The sequence below is a fragment of the Oncorhynchus mykiss genome, chromosome 28 (genome assembly GCF_013265735.2).
Source record: "Oncorhynchus mykiss isolate Arlee chromosome 28, USDA_OmykA_1.1, whole genome shotgun sequence".
Lineage (NCBI taxonomy): Eukaryota > Metazoa > Chordata > Actinopteri > Salmoniformes > Salmonidae > Oncorhynchus > Oncorhynchus mykiss.
The window spans coordinates 32,821,777-32,836,751 of NC_048592.1; the positions used below are offsets into that span (position 1 = coordinate 32,821,777).

Consider the following 14,975-nt stretch of genomic DNA (forward strand, 5'->3'; position numbering starts at 1 on the left):
ATGATTAGTTGATTATCTGAATCAGGTGTGTCCGTACAGGGATGGGGAAAATGCACACACTGTCCTCTAGGACCAGGATGTGAGAACGCAGTGATAAAAGATCAATAGTCATAAATGTGTTGGATTGGGTGAACTGTACGCATTTGGTCATATATTAAAGCCTCAGATTGTTTTGAGAATGGTTTTGCGCAGTATTAGCAGTATTGGTAATGTGTTCCTCTGCTGGGCGTTATTGGTCAGTTTGAGCAGCTGGCCTACCTGTGGATGGAGAGACAGAAGTCGGGTGGGAATTACAGCCGTCACCGCGCCCAGATGGAGAAACATGTGGTGCTGTGTGTCAGCTCCCTCAAGATAGACCTTCTGATGGACTTCCTCAACGAGGTCTACGCCCACCCCGGGCTGCAGGTCCGGGTTGGTGTGTGTGTGTGTGTGTGTGTGTGTGGTGTGTGTGTGTGTGTGTGTGTGTGTGTGTGTGTGTGTGTGTGTGTGTGTGTGTGTGTGTGTGTGTGTGTGTGTGTGTGTGTGTGTGTGTGTGTGTGTGTGTGTGTGTGTGTGTGTGTGTTTGCTTGGGTCTTGATAATTTGGGGAACGCAAGAAAGGTTTTAAAACACTTTGCAACATCATTTTGCATTTGTTATTGGACAAGCCCAGGTAGTCCCTTGCTGTTTCTGTCCGTTTTGCTCCATTTGGTGCCGAATGAACACGACCCAGGCTGTTCCTCTGTCTTCCTGTCTATCCAGGACTACTATGTCATCATCCTGTATCCAACAGAGATGGACCCCCAGGTGCGCCGGGTGCTCCAGATCCCCCTGTGGTCCCAGCGGGTCATCTACCTCCAGGGATCGTCCCTCAAGGACCAGGACCTCATACGAGCCAAGTGAGTCACCAACACCAAGGGCTGCGTCTCAATCCGCAAAAAACAGTTTCCTCTCTTTTGGTCTTTAGTCACCTTTCCTTCAACTGCACTTATGTGGAAGAGCTGAACTGGTGAAAGCCAATACTGGATCGGAAAAAGGCAACAACTTCTTCTGTTTTCAGATCAATGTGAGTAGTTATACAGTTGAAGAGGAGATAAGGAGAGGAAGCCACTGTAGAGTATTGAGATGTACCCACTCAGTATTGAATGGTTGTCCTTCTTTTCCAGAATGGACAATGCAGAGGCTTGTTTCATCCTAAGCAGTCGCTGTGAGGTGGACCGCACCGCCGCAGTACGTACATTTGTTACTATTACCACTACAGTTCTGTTAGTTAAATCAGGGGCAGACTGGGACCAAGAAACCAGCCCACTGGCCTAAAGAGGGTCCAGCCTACCAGGCATTTGGCTGAACTGACCTATGGCCTGTCCGTTTCTTTGTTAGATTGAGACTAAATTAATATTCATTAATTTGCTAATAGAAAAGGCATTTTAGCCAGTCATATTATTAAAGGTACAGCTTTTTCCTCTTCCATTCAGCCCACAGGACGTTAGTGGAACCTTATTTGGGGAGAATGGGCTCGTGGTAATGACTTTAGTGGAATCAGTAGAATGGTATCAAATATATCAAACACATGGTGTCAAGGTGTCTGGTGCCATTCCATTAGCTCCGTTCTGGCCATTATTATGAGCCGTCCTCCCCTCAGCAGCCTCCACTGAATCACCCACACCAGTAGACCTCCATCTGCCTGTCTGTTTGTCTGTTGTTCTCTCGGGCAGAGTTCTATTAGAGTTGTATTAGTTCTATTAGAGTTGTATTAGTTCTATTAGAGTTGTATTAGTTCTATTAGAGTTGTATTAGTTCTATTAGAGTTGTATTAGTTCTATTAGAGTTTTACTAGTTCTATTAGAGTTTTACTAGTTCTATTAGAGTTTTATTAGTTATATTTAACCAGTGTTATTAGTTCTATTAGAGTTGTATTAGTTCTATTAGAGTTGTATTAGTTCTATTAGAGTTTTATTAGTTCTATTTAACCAGTGTTATTAGTTATATTAGAGTTTTATTAGCTCTATTTAACCAGTGTTATTAGTTATATTAGAGTTTTATTAGCTCTATTTAACCAGTGTTATTAGTTATATTAGAGTTTTATTAGCTCTATTTAACCAGTGCATAAAGCATTCACTCCTAAAACAGTTCAAACAAATAAAAATGAACCTCTAATGTATTATTTTTGTCTTGTTGACCTTTAAGGACCATCAAACCATTCTGCGAGCTTGGGCTGTGAAGGATTTCGCTCCAAAGTGCCCCGTTTACGTCCAGATTCTGAAGCCAGAGAATAAATTCCATGTGAAATTTGCAGGTAAAAACAGACTAATGTCTTGTTAAGAGACATTTGTTTAGATGTTTCGGGACCTTGGCATACATCTTTCTGAATTGTGGCTTCAATAGCTGGGTAACCCCTCCTCTATGCATTTAGGTTAGTCTCAATAGCTGGGTAACCCCTCCTCTATGCATTTAGGTTAGTCTCAATAGCTGGGTAACCCCTCCTCTATGCATTTAGGTTAGTCTCAATACCTAGGTAACCCCTCCTCTATGCATTTATGTTAGTCTCAATAGCTGGGTAACCCCTCCTCTATGCATTTAGGTTAGGATGAAAGCCTTAGAGGATGAAAGAGAAGATGTAAGCCTTAGAGGATGTAAACCTTAGAGGATGTAAGCCTTAGAGGATGTAAGCCTTAGAGGATGTAAGCCTTAGAGGATGAAAGCCTTAGAGGATGTAAGAGAGGATGTAAGCCTTAGAGGATGTAAACCTTAGAGGATGTAAGCCTTAGAGGATGTAAGCCTTAGAGGATGTAAACCTTAGAGGATGTAAGCCTTAGAGGATGAAAGCCTTAGAGGATGAAAGAGAAGATGTAAGCCTTAGAGGATGAAAGCCTTAGAGGATGTAAGAGAGGATGTAAGCCTTAGAGGAAGTAAGCATTAGAGGATGAAAGCCTTAGAGGATGAAAGAGAGGATGTAAGCCTTAGAGGATGAAAGCCTTAGAGGATGTAAGTCTTAGAGGATGAAAGAGAGGATGTAATCCTTAGAGGATGTAAGCCTTAGAGGATGTAAGTCTTAGAGGATGTAAACCTTAGAGGATGTAAGCCTTAGAGGATGTAAACCTTAGAGGATGAAAGCCTTAGAGGATGAAAGAGAGGATGTAAGCCTTAGAGGATGTAAGCCTTAGAGGATGTAAACCTTAGAGGATGTAAGCCTTAGAGGATGTAAGCCTTAGAGGATGAAAGCCTTAGAGGATGAAAGAGAAGATGTAAGCCTTAGAGGATGAAAGCCTTAGAGGATGTAAGAGAGGATGTAAGCCTTAGAGGAAGTAAGCCTTAGAGGATGAAAGCCTTAGAGGATGAAAGAGAGGATGTAAGCCTTAGAGGATGAAAGCCTTAGAGGATGTAAGTCTTAGAGGATGAAAGAGAGGATGTAATCCTTAGAGGATGTAAGCCTTAGAGGATGTAAGTCTTAGAGGATGTAAACCTTAGAGGATGTAAGCCTTAGAGGATGTAAACCTTAGAGGATGAAAGCCTTAGAGGATGAAAGAGAGGATGTAAGCCTTAGAGGATGTAAGCCTTAGAGGATGTAAGCCTTAGAGGATGTAAGCCTTAGAGGTTGTAAACCTTAGAGGATGTAAGAGAGGATGTAAGCCTTAGAGGATGTAAGAGAGGATGTAAACCTTAGAGGATGTAAACCTTAGAGGATGTAAACCTTAGAGGATGTAAACCTTAGAGGATGTAAGCCTTAGAGGATGTAAACCTTAGAGGATGTAAACCTTAGCGGATGAAAGCCTTAGAGGATGTAAACCTTAGAGGATGTAAGCCTTAGAGGATGAAAGAGAGGATGTAAGCCTTAGAGGAACAAAACCCTGGACACACTGCAGCACTCCAGGACCACATTTGGAAACTATCGAAATGACCATAAGGTCAGCACACTTGATTAAATTAGCCATGGTCCAGAACACAGGAGGTTGGTGGCACCTTAATTGGGGAGGATTCACTCGTGGTAATGACTGGAGCGGAACAGGCGAGATGGTGTCAAATACATGGAACACATGGTTCTTAATGTGTTTGATGCCATTCTATTTGCTCTGTTCCAGATATTATTACTATGAGCCGTTCTCCTCTCAGCAGCCTCCTGTGGTCCAGAATGAAGACCATGCATAGATTGAATCATGTAGGTTAGTGTTGGGCTGGAACAAAAGCTTGCCGTTTCAAAACATCCTGTTATCCCTTTTTATTCAGCTGCCCTCTTGGCTAGGTCTCCCTTTTAAAAGAAGTAGGGTTGCAAGATGCCCTTTCCCAAAAATAACAATATCTGTGCATATGGACAATAAATATCTATTACATTTAATTATACTAAATTCTATTCTGTTCTATTCTATGTTGTTGTGCTGTGTTCGTTCTGGTGTCTCTGTTTTGAATAAAATAAAAAAATAAAAAATGTTCCTTACACACTGAAGAAGGCTGTAAAGCAAAAACGTCTGTAAATGCCTGATGCAGGAAACATTTAAAACATTGAATAATGAAGTAAGCTTTATGAGACATGATGTTTTGTGCAAACCCATTTACACCTCTTTGTTTGTCTGAATTGTGGGGTTTTACACAACAGCCAAGCCTCTGGGAGAGAGCCATGGTTCTCTTCTGATTAGTGTTCTGTTGTCTCACCAGGCCTGACACACAGTTCCTGGAGGCTGTCTGTGGGTTCCCCATGGTTTACTACATGGTGGGCTCCATCGATAAGTATGTGACAAACAGCATCATCACACACCTTATAACCTTATACATCATCTTCTTTAGTGCCTGTTCTGCAAGTGTATGTGGCACTCTTCCACTTCTAGTCTCCCTATCAAGAGTACATCTCAAGGAAACAGACTGAGTGAAAGTCCTGTGTAGAAAGTCACCTTCTTGACAGCCTCCAAGATGCTATCAGCTACGATTCTCTCTCCACAGTGAATCCGTCACAGATAATCCGTCAGAGATTTTCCTGGTCAGGGAAATGTCTAGTCCTTTATGTCAAGTGTGTGTGTGTGTGTGTGTGTGTGTGTGTGTGTGTGTGTGTGTGTGTTTTCCTAGCCTGGATGACCTCCTGCGTTGCGGTGTGTCCTTTGCAGCCAACATGGTGGTGGTGGACAAGGAGAGCACCATGAGTGCAGAAGAGGACTACTACATGGCTGATGCCAAGACCATCGTCAATGTGCAGACACTGTTCAGGTACCTCAACCTCTATCAATGTACAGACACTGTTCAGGTACCTCAACCTCTATCAATGTGCAGACACTGTTCAGGTACCTCAACCTCTATCAATGTACAGACACTGTTCAGGTACCTCAACCCCCATCAATGTACAGACACTGTTCAGGTACCTCAACCCCTATCAATGTACAGACACTGTTCAGGTACCTCAACCCCCATCAATGTACAGACACTGTTCAGGTACCTCAACCCCCATCAATGTACAGACACTGTTCAGGTACCTCAACCCCTATCAATATACAGACACGGGTACCAAAGTCACTGTCATGGTTTTAACCTTCGGTCAAACTATTGTATAATCCAGTATACTGGACCACATTTTCACACATTTTATGTTGGCATTTCTATGATATCAAAAGTGTCATACAGGCTAATATGTTACTAAATCTTTAAACACAGATTAACATTTTATAGGTGGGTTTCAAAGATGAATTATATGACAGTGATTTTTTTTCAACCGTGTAGATTAAAGTACACACTTCAGAGCTAGTTTCCTTGGCAACCTTGCCTGCATCAGGGAATCCATTTGTTTTCTGATTGCTTTCTTGTTGTCAGACAATTAATAAAAAATGTCAACTCACTTTCTAATTTTCACCAGACAACGTAGAAGCTTGCACAAACATTGAAACACTTTGATATGGGGTTAATGTTTCATGATTTGCTCCCACTGTTATTATATAAGCTATATTTTAAACTTGGTGGTTCGAGTCCTGAATGCTGATTGGCAGACAGCCGTGGTATACTAACACCAATCCAGGATTAGCACTATTTAGTGAACAACTGATACCGATACTACCGTATATACTAGCTACCTAATTAAGCAATAAGGCACCTCTGGGGTTTGTGGTATATGGCCAATATACCACGGCTAAGGGCTGTATCCAGCCCAAACGCAACCTTAGCTGTGGTAAATTGGCCATATACCACACCACCTCGTGCCTTATTGCTTAATTAGGTAGCTAGTATATACGGTAGTATCGGTATCAGTTGTTCACTAAATAGTGCTAATCCTGGATTGGTGTTAGTACAGTACACATTTATTAGCTAGGCTATTAATTCATAGTTATTTATCTCATCCAGTCATTAATTTAAGTGAGTATACAAAATATTAAGGACACCTGCTCTTTCCATAACATAACTGACCAGGTGAATCCAGGTGAAAGCTATGATCCCTTATTGATGTCACTTGTTAAATCCACTTCAATCAGTGTAGATGAAGGGGAGGAGACAGGTAAAAAAAAAAAATTATCATTGAGACAATTGAGCCATGGATTGTGTGCCATTCAGAGGGTGAACGGGCAAGACAACATATTGAAGTTCCTTTGAACGGGTATGGTAGTACTGTGCATTCTGAAAGTATTCAGGCCTGTTGACTTTTTCAACATTTTGTTACGTTACAGACTTATTCTACATTTGATTAAATCGTTTTTTCCCCCCTCATCAATCTACACACAATACCCCATAATGACAAAGCAAAACAGGTTTTTAGAAATAAAAAGTTTTAAAAACTCAGTACTTTGTTGAAGCACCTTTGGCAGCAATTATAGCCTCAAGTCTTCTTGGGTATGACGCTACAAGCTTGGCACACATGTATTTGGGGAGTTTCTCCCATTCTTCTCTGCAGATCCTCTCAAGCTCTGTCAGGTTGGATGGGGAGTGTTGCTGCACAGCTATTTTCAGGTCTCTCCAAAGATGTTCGATTGGGTTCATGTACAGGCTCTGGCTGGGCCACTCAAGGACATTCAGAGACTTGTCCCAAAGCAACTCTGCATTGTGCTGGCTATGTGCTTAGGGTTGTTGTCCTGTTTAAGTGCACTTTCGCCCCAGTCAGATGTCTTGAGAACTCTGGAACAGGTTTTCATCAAGGATCTCTCTCTACTTTGCTCTGTTCATCTTTCCCTCAATCCTGACTAGTCTCCCAGTCCCTTCCGTGCTGCAGATGATTGTCCTTCTGGAAGGTTCTCCCATCTCCACAGAGGAACTCTGGAGCTCTGTCAGAGTGACCATCGGGTTCTTGGTCACCTCCTTGACCAATGCCTTTCTCCCTCGATTGCTTAGTTTGGCCAGGCGGCCAGCTCTAAGAAGAGTCTTGATGGTTCCAAACATCTTCCATTTAAGAATGATGGAAGCCACTGTGTTCTTGGGGACCTTCAATGCTGGATAAATTGTTTGGTACCCTTCCCCATATCTGTGCCTCAACACAATCCTGTCTCGGAGCTTTACGGACAATTCCTTCGACTATGGGACCTTATATAGGTGTGTGCCATTCCAAATCATGTCCAATCAATTGAATTTGCCACAGGTGGACTCCAATCAAGTTGTAGAAACATCTCAAGGATGATCAATGGAAACAGGATGCACCTGAGCTCAATTTCGAGTCTCATAGCAAAGGGTCTGAATACACATACAAATAAGGTATTTCTGTTTATTATTTTTAATAAATTAGAAAAAATATTCTAAAAACCTGTTTTCTCTTTGTCATTATGGGGTATTGTGATGTCATTATGTGGTATCGTGATGTCATTATGGGGTATCGTGATGTCATTATGGGGTATCGTGATGTCTTTATGGGGTATCGTGATGTCATTATGGGGTATTGTGATGTCAGTATGGGGTATTGCTTTGTCATTATGTTGTATTGTCTGTAGATGGATGAGGACCTTTTTTTATTTAATCAATTTAAGAATAAAGCTGTAATGTAACAAAATGTAGAAAAAGGGAAGGGGTCTGAATACTTTCCGAATGCACGTTTTTTTTTACCCTCAACAGTTTCCCATGTGTATCAAGAATGGTCCACCATCCAAAAGACATCCAGCCAACTTGATACATCTGTGGGGAACATTGGCGTCAACATGGGCCAGAATCCCTGTGGAACGCTTTCGACACCTTGTAGATATTAGGAAGGTGTTTCTAACGTTTGGTCTACTCAGTGTATTTTGGATGTCACATTTGATTACAAAGTTGACATTTTGTTCTGCCGGTGTGATGTTCTGTTTTATTTTGTTCAGTTAACCTCAGCTATATTGTGTTTCTTCTCATCCAGGTTGTTCTCCAGTCTCAGTATCATCACCGAGCTAACCCACCCCGCCAACATGAGGTTTATGCAGGTCAGAGCTAAGGACTGGTACTCTCTGGCTCTCTCTAAACTGGAGAAGGTAAGCCGTCACTGAATGCACACCATCTGTACTTCAAGGCCGAGTTTCAGTCCAAGGCGCGTTATAGAGAAAGACACTTGACAGCTGACAATTAGCATTTTAAAAGCAATGTCCCCGGAAGATGTCAACTCAAGCGTAAGTTAAAAGGCGTGTTGTCGACTGTTCAGTACACCGCTCTTAAATACGCCTTCCCAGCCCAGTAGATGTCTCTAGCTCTATAAATGCAGTTAACAACTAGTTATCCTTGTCTGCAGTAGCAAAGGCTATGGACCAGGGTTGGAGTCAATTCCAGTCAATTGAGGAAGTAGACTGAAACTGAAATGATCTTTAATGCTTTTCAATTAGAAAAATGTATAATTGGAATTTGGGTTACTTTCTGAATTGACTGGAATTGAAATGGAATTGACCCCAACCCTGGTACGAAATATACATTGAGTCGTCTCCAAAGGCTACTAACTATACATTGAGTCATCTTCAAAGCAAAGGAAGAGAAGGTTAAACAATCATTATGTGAAGACTGGACAGTACATACAGTACAAGCATAGTATTTTTCCACAGCCTCTCAAACAACACCAGACGTTGGATATTTTTTTCTAAGAGAAATGATTTTTCCCATTCATAGACACATGTGACATGTAACATTTTCAGGGGTAATATGACGGGTATTATGTTATGCGTAGGCATCCTTTCCTTAATAAGATATCAATATCGTTCCCGTTGCGGTGCATCTTCCACCTCGTATCAGTATCGACCACCAGGTGGCGGTCTCTCTCTTTCAAATATCCTGTTGCGGTGCATCTTCCATCTCGTATCAGTATCGACCACCAGGTGGCGGTCTCTCTCTTTCAAATATCCTGTTGCGGTGCATCTTCCATCTCGTATCAGTATCGACCACCAGGTGGCGGTCTCTCTCTTTCAAATATCCTAACCTCTTCTTGAGCACCCCCATTTGATCCGTTCCAGTTGTAACACCCGAAGGACTTGATGATTAGGTGACCAGTTGAATCCGGTTATACTGTAATGCAATAGACTGGTTTATTCAAGGAAAGGTTTGCAGAATGCTGCCCTAACATCCCACTGGGCAAAAACTGGTTGAATAAAATGTATTCCACTTTATCTCGTCCAAATAATTCAATGTGATGACATTGACCTGTTCTGTACAGCAGGACCCACCTGTTCTGTACAGCAGGATCCACCTGTTCTGTACAGCAGGACCCACCTGTTTTGTACAGCAGGACCCACCTGTTCTGTACAGCAGGACCCACCTGTTCTCTACAGCAGGACCCACCTGTTCTGTACAGCTGGACCCACCTGTTCTGTACAGCAGGACCCACCTGTTTTGTACAGTATGATCCACCTGTTCTGTACAGCAGGATCCACCTGTTCTGTACAGCAGGACCCACCTGTTTTGTACAGCAGGACCCACCTGTTCTGTACAGCAGAACCCACCTGTTCTCTACAGCAGGACCCACCTGTTCTGTACAGCTGGACCCACCTGTTCTGTACAGCAGGACCCACCTGTTTTGTACAGTATGATCCACCTGTTCTGTACAGTATGATCCACCTGTTTTGTACAGTATGATCCACCTGTTCTGTACAGTATGATCCACCTGTTCTGTACAGCTGGACCCACCTGTTCTGTACAGCAGGACCCACCTGTTCTGAACAGCAGGACCCACCTGTTCTGTACAGCTGGACCCATCTGTTCTGTACAGCACGACCCACCTGTTCTGCACAGCAGGACCCACCTGTTCTGTACAGCAGGACCCACCTGTTCTGTACAGCAGGACCCACCTGTTCTGTACAGCACAACCCACCTGTTCTATACAGCAGGACCCACCTGTTCTGTACAGCTGGACCCACCTGTTATGTACAGCAGGACCCACCTGTTATGTACAGCAGGACCCACCTGTTCTGTACAGCAGGACCCACCTGTTCTGTACAGCAGGACCCACCTGTTCTGTACAGCAGGACCCACCTGTTCTGTACAGCTGGACCCACCTGTTCTGTACAGCAGGATCCACCTGTTTTGTACAGTATGATCCACCTGTTTTGTACAGTATGATCCACCTGTTCTGTACAGTATGATCCACCTGTTTTGTACAATATGATCCACCTGTTCTGTACAGTATGATCCACCTGTTCTGTACAGCAGGACCCACCTGTTCTGTACAGCTGGACCCACCTGTTCTGTACAGCAGGATCCACCTGTTTTGTACAGTATGATCCACCTGTTTTGTACAGTATGATCCACCTGTTCTGTACAGCAGGACCCACCTGTTCTGTACAGCAGGACCCACCTGTTCTGTACAGCAGGACCCACCTGTTCTGTACAGCAGGACCCACCTGTTCTATACAGCAGGACCCACCTGTTCTGTACAGCAGGACCCACCTGTTCTGTACAGCAGGACCCACCTGTTCTGTACAGCTGGACCCACCTGTTCTGTACAGCAGGACCCACCTGTTCTATACAGCAGGACCCACCTGTTCTGTACAGCAGGATCCACCTGTTTTGTACAGCTGGACCCACCTGTTCTGTACAGCAGGACCCACCTGTTCTGTACAGCACGACCAACCTGTTCTATACAGTATGATCCACCTGTTCTGTACAGCAGGACCCACCTGTTATGTACAGCAGGATCCACCTGTTTTATACAGCTGGACCCACCTGTTCTGTACAGCAGGACCCACCTGTTCTATACAGCAGGACCCACCTGTTCTATACAGCAGCAGAGAAGATAAGAATGTTACTTACTGCTTAACTACATACATTTTTAAGTAGAGGTTGTTCTGTACTGTATACAGAAGGTAATCTCTTTAATTAGCCTACCGAGGCTAATCTCTTTAATTATCCTTTAAAAAAAACTTTATTTAACTAGGCAAGTCAGTTAAGAACAAATTCTTATTTTCAGTGACATCCTAGGAACAGTGGGTTAACTGCCTGTTCAGGGGCAGAACGACAGATTTGTACCTTGTCAGCTCGGAGATTCGATCTTGCAACTTTTCGGTTACTAGTCCAACGCTCTAACCACTAGGATACCTCTTTAATAATATTGTTATTTAATTGGCCTACAGAGGCTAATCTCTTTAATTAGCCTACCAAGGCTTATTTAAACAAGGTTATCTCTGTGGCACAGACTGACTTTGCTTAAGGGCATGTACTGTAGTAATTATAGTTATTTATTACACAATTTTGTACCTCCCAGATATTTTATGTTAAAACATGTAACATTATTTTTTCTGTCACAATGTGTTCATATGCATCCCAATGTCCATATAATATAATGCTAGTCGAATTGGAATGTGTTGATTTCTGGATGACCAGGAATGACCCTTCTATGTCCTGTCCTGTCCTGTCCTGTCCTGTCTGCCAGCCCAGTCGTTTGTCAAAGACTATATTATCTCCATCACCAGGCTGCTGCTGGGCCTGGATACCACCCCAGGCTCTGGATTCCTCTGCTCTGTGAGTTACTCTCTGGGTGCATCTCAATGGTCAAAAGTGGTTTCCTCTCCACGTCTCAGGCAGAAGGAGAAAGAAGACAAAGAGAGGAGGCGTCTTTAGACTACTGAGATTCACCCGTTGTACTGTACAGTGGTCCTATGTGTGACAGCACAGCAGCCTTTACTTGCCTGTCCTAATCCTTACACTGACAGGTAAAAGTGACTCCACAGTCATTTAAAATCACTGTACAGTTGTTCCTCCTGTAGAGAAATGGACTTTGAAATGACCTTTTAGATGCAGATCTCTGAGGATGACCTGTGGATCCAGACATATGGAAGGCTCTATCAGCATCTACAGGACTGAGTCCCAGACAGCAGATTCCTCTGAGGAGGTGCCCTCTAGACCGCAAGGCTGTTTTAACATTGTTGACATTCATTTGTTTGGCTGTGAAATCCCAGTTTCGTGTTTTCTTTTTTCTTGTGTTAATTACATATAACAGCGGCATTGATTATGCTGTCATTCTGTTGTGTGTGTGTGTTTTTCTTCTTTTTTTCTCATTTGTTACGTATAAATGTTTAGTCTGTATGCTTTCATGGTTATTTAAGCATGTTACAACACAGTAAGCAACATTAATGTCATTCATCTCTTTTCTTTTCATTCTCCATCATAAGCAATGCGAGCCATCCTCCCAAGTAAGTTCAGCCCAATTTGTGTGATTCCATGATTCCTATTTGTGTGATTCCACGATTCCTATTTGTGTGATTCCACGACTCCTATTTGTGTGATTCCACGACTCCTATTTGTGTGATTCCATGATTCCTATTTGTGTGATTCCATGATTCCTATTTGTGGGATTCCATGATTCGCGAAAAACAGTAGATTTATTTTGTCAGACTGAATCAACTTTTTGTGCAGATGAGGTAGGTTTTCTTCCTCTGTAATGTGTCTTGGTTAAATTGTGCTTGATAAACCACGTCGAGACTTGCCACTGGTGGTTATATCAGGAAGAAATCATTGTCAAATCAACTTATACATTCTCTGGCCTCACTCTTGATTATTCGCTTTGTTCTGGGTCGTTTCATTTGAGCCTATTTGACTATAGACACACCATAGACTTCATTCATGTATATGGCATTGTGTTTTGATCGTACTCAGTCACAGCTCTCGGGTGCGTGGAGGACTTAGACGACCCCAAGGAGCAGAGAGACCGAGAACTCCCCCCTGTGGCCGGAGGGCTCCACCACACCTCCACCTCCAGCGACCCATCGGACGGGAAGGCTCCCCTGCTGAGGAGGAAGAGCGTGCAGTGGGCGCGGAAGCTGAGCCGGAGGGGGACTCGAGGGAACCAGCGGGGGGCTCAGAGGGGGGGCCAGCGGGGTCTGAGGGCCAGACGCTCGGAGAGACAGGAGCTGGACGAGCTGGTCAGCAACAGGATGAAAAGCCTTGGGCTCTGGGCCACGGCTTGCGGTGAGAGACCCCACACATGGGGAGCGATGTTTTTTAGGGGATTGCGAGTTGTATTTCCAAGGCCTGGAACAAAATACGTTATGTGTTTGAAACATGACACTTAGTCTTTATGGATGGATGGACAGACAGACTAACAACGGAGATGATTGCCATGTATTTTACTATGCCAGCCTTTTGACAGACCAAAACGGACAATGGTGAATGCATACAATTTTATCCGTATTCATGTGGCCAAAGCCTGAAGCTACGCATTCATCAGTGTCCATTTATGTCCGTCAATCTCTTGTCAACTATTTTCCGATCAGTTGCATACACAAATAGGCAGTACGTCTTTTGTCGGACAATCATCTCTAATGTCCATCATCTGTCAACAGACAACTTCCATTGAAAAACCATTTGCTCAATCAGACATTTTCTGACACAATCTTTTATATTGCCGTAGGCTAAATCATTGGACGTTTCAATATGATTGTATTGTTCCAATTCCAGATGACATGAGTGAGAACCAGACTACTCAGCCTGACACCAGGCTGGAGCTCAATGACATAGTGTAAGTATGGCAGCACATAGAAAAGTACGGGCCTGAAGAAACGGTTGATGAGATGCAATAAAGTAGAAGCAATCAAGAAAGTTGCAAACTCCATATTACTACTCAATATTACATATTACTACTCCATATTACTAGACTATATTACTCCATGTTACTACTCCATATAACTCCGTTACTACTCCATAGTACTCCGTTACTACTCCGTAGTACTCCATATTACTAGACTATATTACTCCATGTTACTACTCCATATAACTCCGTTACTACTCCATAGTACTCCGTATTACTACTCCGTAGTACTCCATATTACTAATTCACAGTACTACTCCATATTACTCCACAGTACTACTCCACAATACTACTCCATACTTACATTCACATATGATTTTGTGACTTTATACCCTATGTTTGTGCACACAGTATCTTTGTTAGGAATTGAAAAGATCAAACCATTTAGAGTCGCAGAGGCGAGTTCATCATTTCACATCAACAATGGATTGATTAAGAAGTTCTCCATCCTATCTTACAGGTATATCATCCGTTCAGATCCCCTGGGGTACGTCCCTAAAGCTGGTGGCAGCAGGGAGAGTCTGGGAAGCAGCACATGTCTTGGGGAGCACACCAAGACAGACGCCTTTCTGATCCATACTTACACACAACCTGCCTATACTGTTTCTGCTGGGGTTGGTTAAAGGGATAGTTCACTTTTTGCACTGCTAACTGATACAATCGGTTTCCAGTAGCATTGCTACAATACCAAAAACATGAACTATTCCTTTAATGCCATAATTAGGTTTTACGTCCTACAGTTCACATTGCATTGTGAAAAGCATGGGGGGGGGGGGGGGGGGGGGGGGGGGGGTAGCGATCAGTATAATTTCAGAACGTATCACCCCATACTGTATCTGCTGTTCAACTGAAACGGATGTCTTAAACTCTATCTCTCTCTTTCACAATGTGGCCTTTCCAGAGGATATACTCAATGTAGGAACTTAGGGGTTTTAAAGACACTCCATGGGGTCTTTGTTTTCACGTTTGGGGTGTGGGGGAAATTAAACTGTTTAGGCACGCTCTGCAAAGTCCACCTCTGTTCTTAGTATGCAGTATACTCCATATTACCATATGTACTGTCTATTTATTACTTTGTA

General features: G+C 43.1%; 1 protein-coding gene across 1 annotated transcript in view; it reads left to right on the plus strand.

Annotated features, from left to right (window-relative positions):
- The window catches only part of LOC110508224 (potassium channel subfamily T member 2), a 21,735-nt gene extending 7,073 nt beyond the window's left edge, over positions 1-14,662 (plus strand). The window contains 13 exon segments of the mRNA XM_036966336.1: positions 241-405; positions 741-877; positions 1,145-1,208; positions 2,166-2,274; positions 2,523-2,535; positions 4,629-4,700; positions 5,034-5,171; positions 8,257-8,375; positions 11,701-11,928; positions 12,482-12,502; positions 12,966-13,277; positions 13,767-13,827; positions 14,357-14,662. Coding sequence (XP_036822231.1) covers positions 241-405; positions 741-877; positions 1,145-1,208; positions 2,166-2,274; positions 2,523-2,535; positions 4,629-4,700; positions 5,034-5,171; positions 8,257-8,375; positions 11,701-11,928; positions 12,482-12,502; positions 12,966-13,277; positions 13,767-13,827; positions 14,357-14,519 — 1,602 coding nt within the window. The 3' untranslated portion in view covers positions 14,520-14,662.
- The last annotated feature ends 313 nt before the right edge of the window (positions 14,663-14,975 follow it).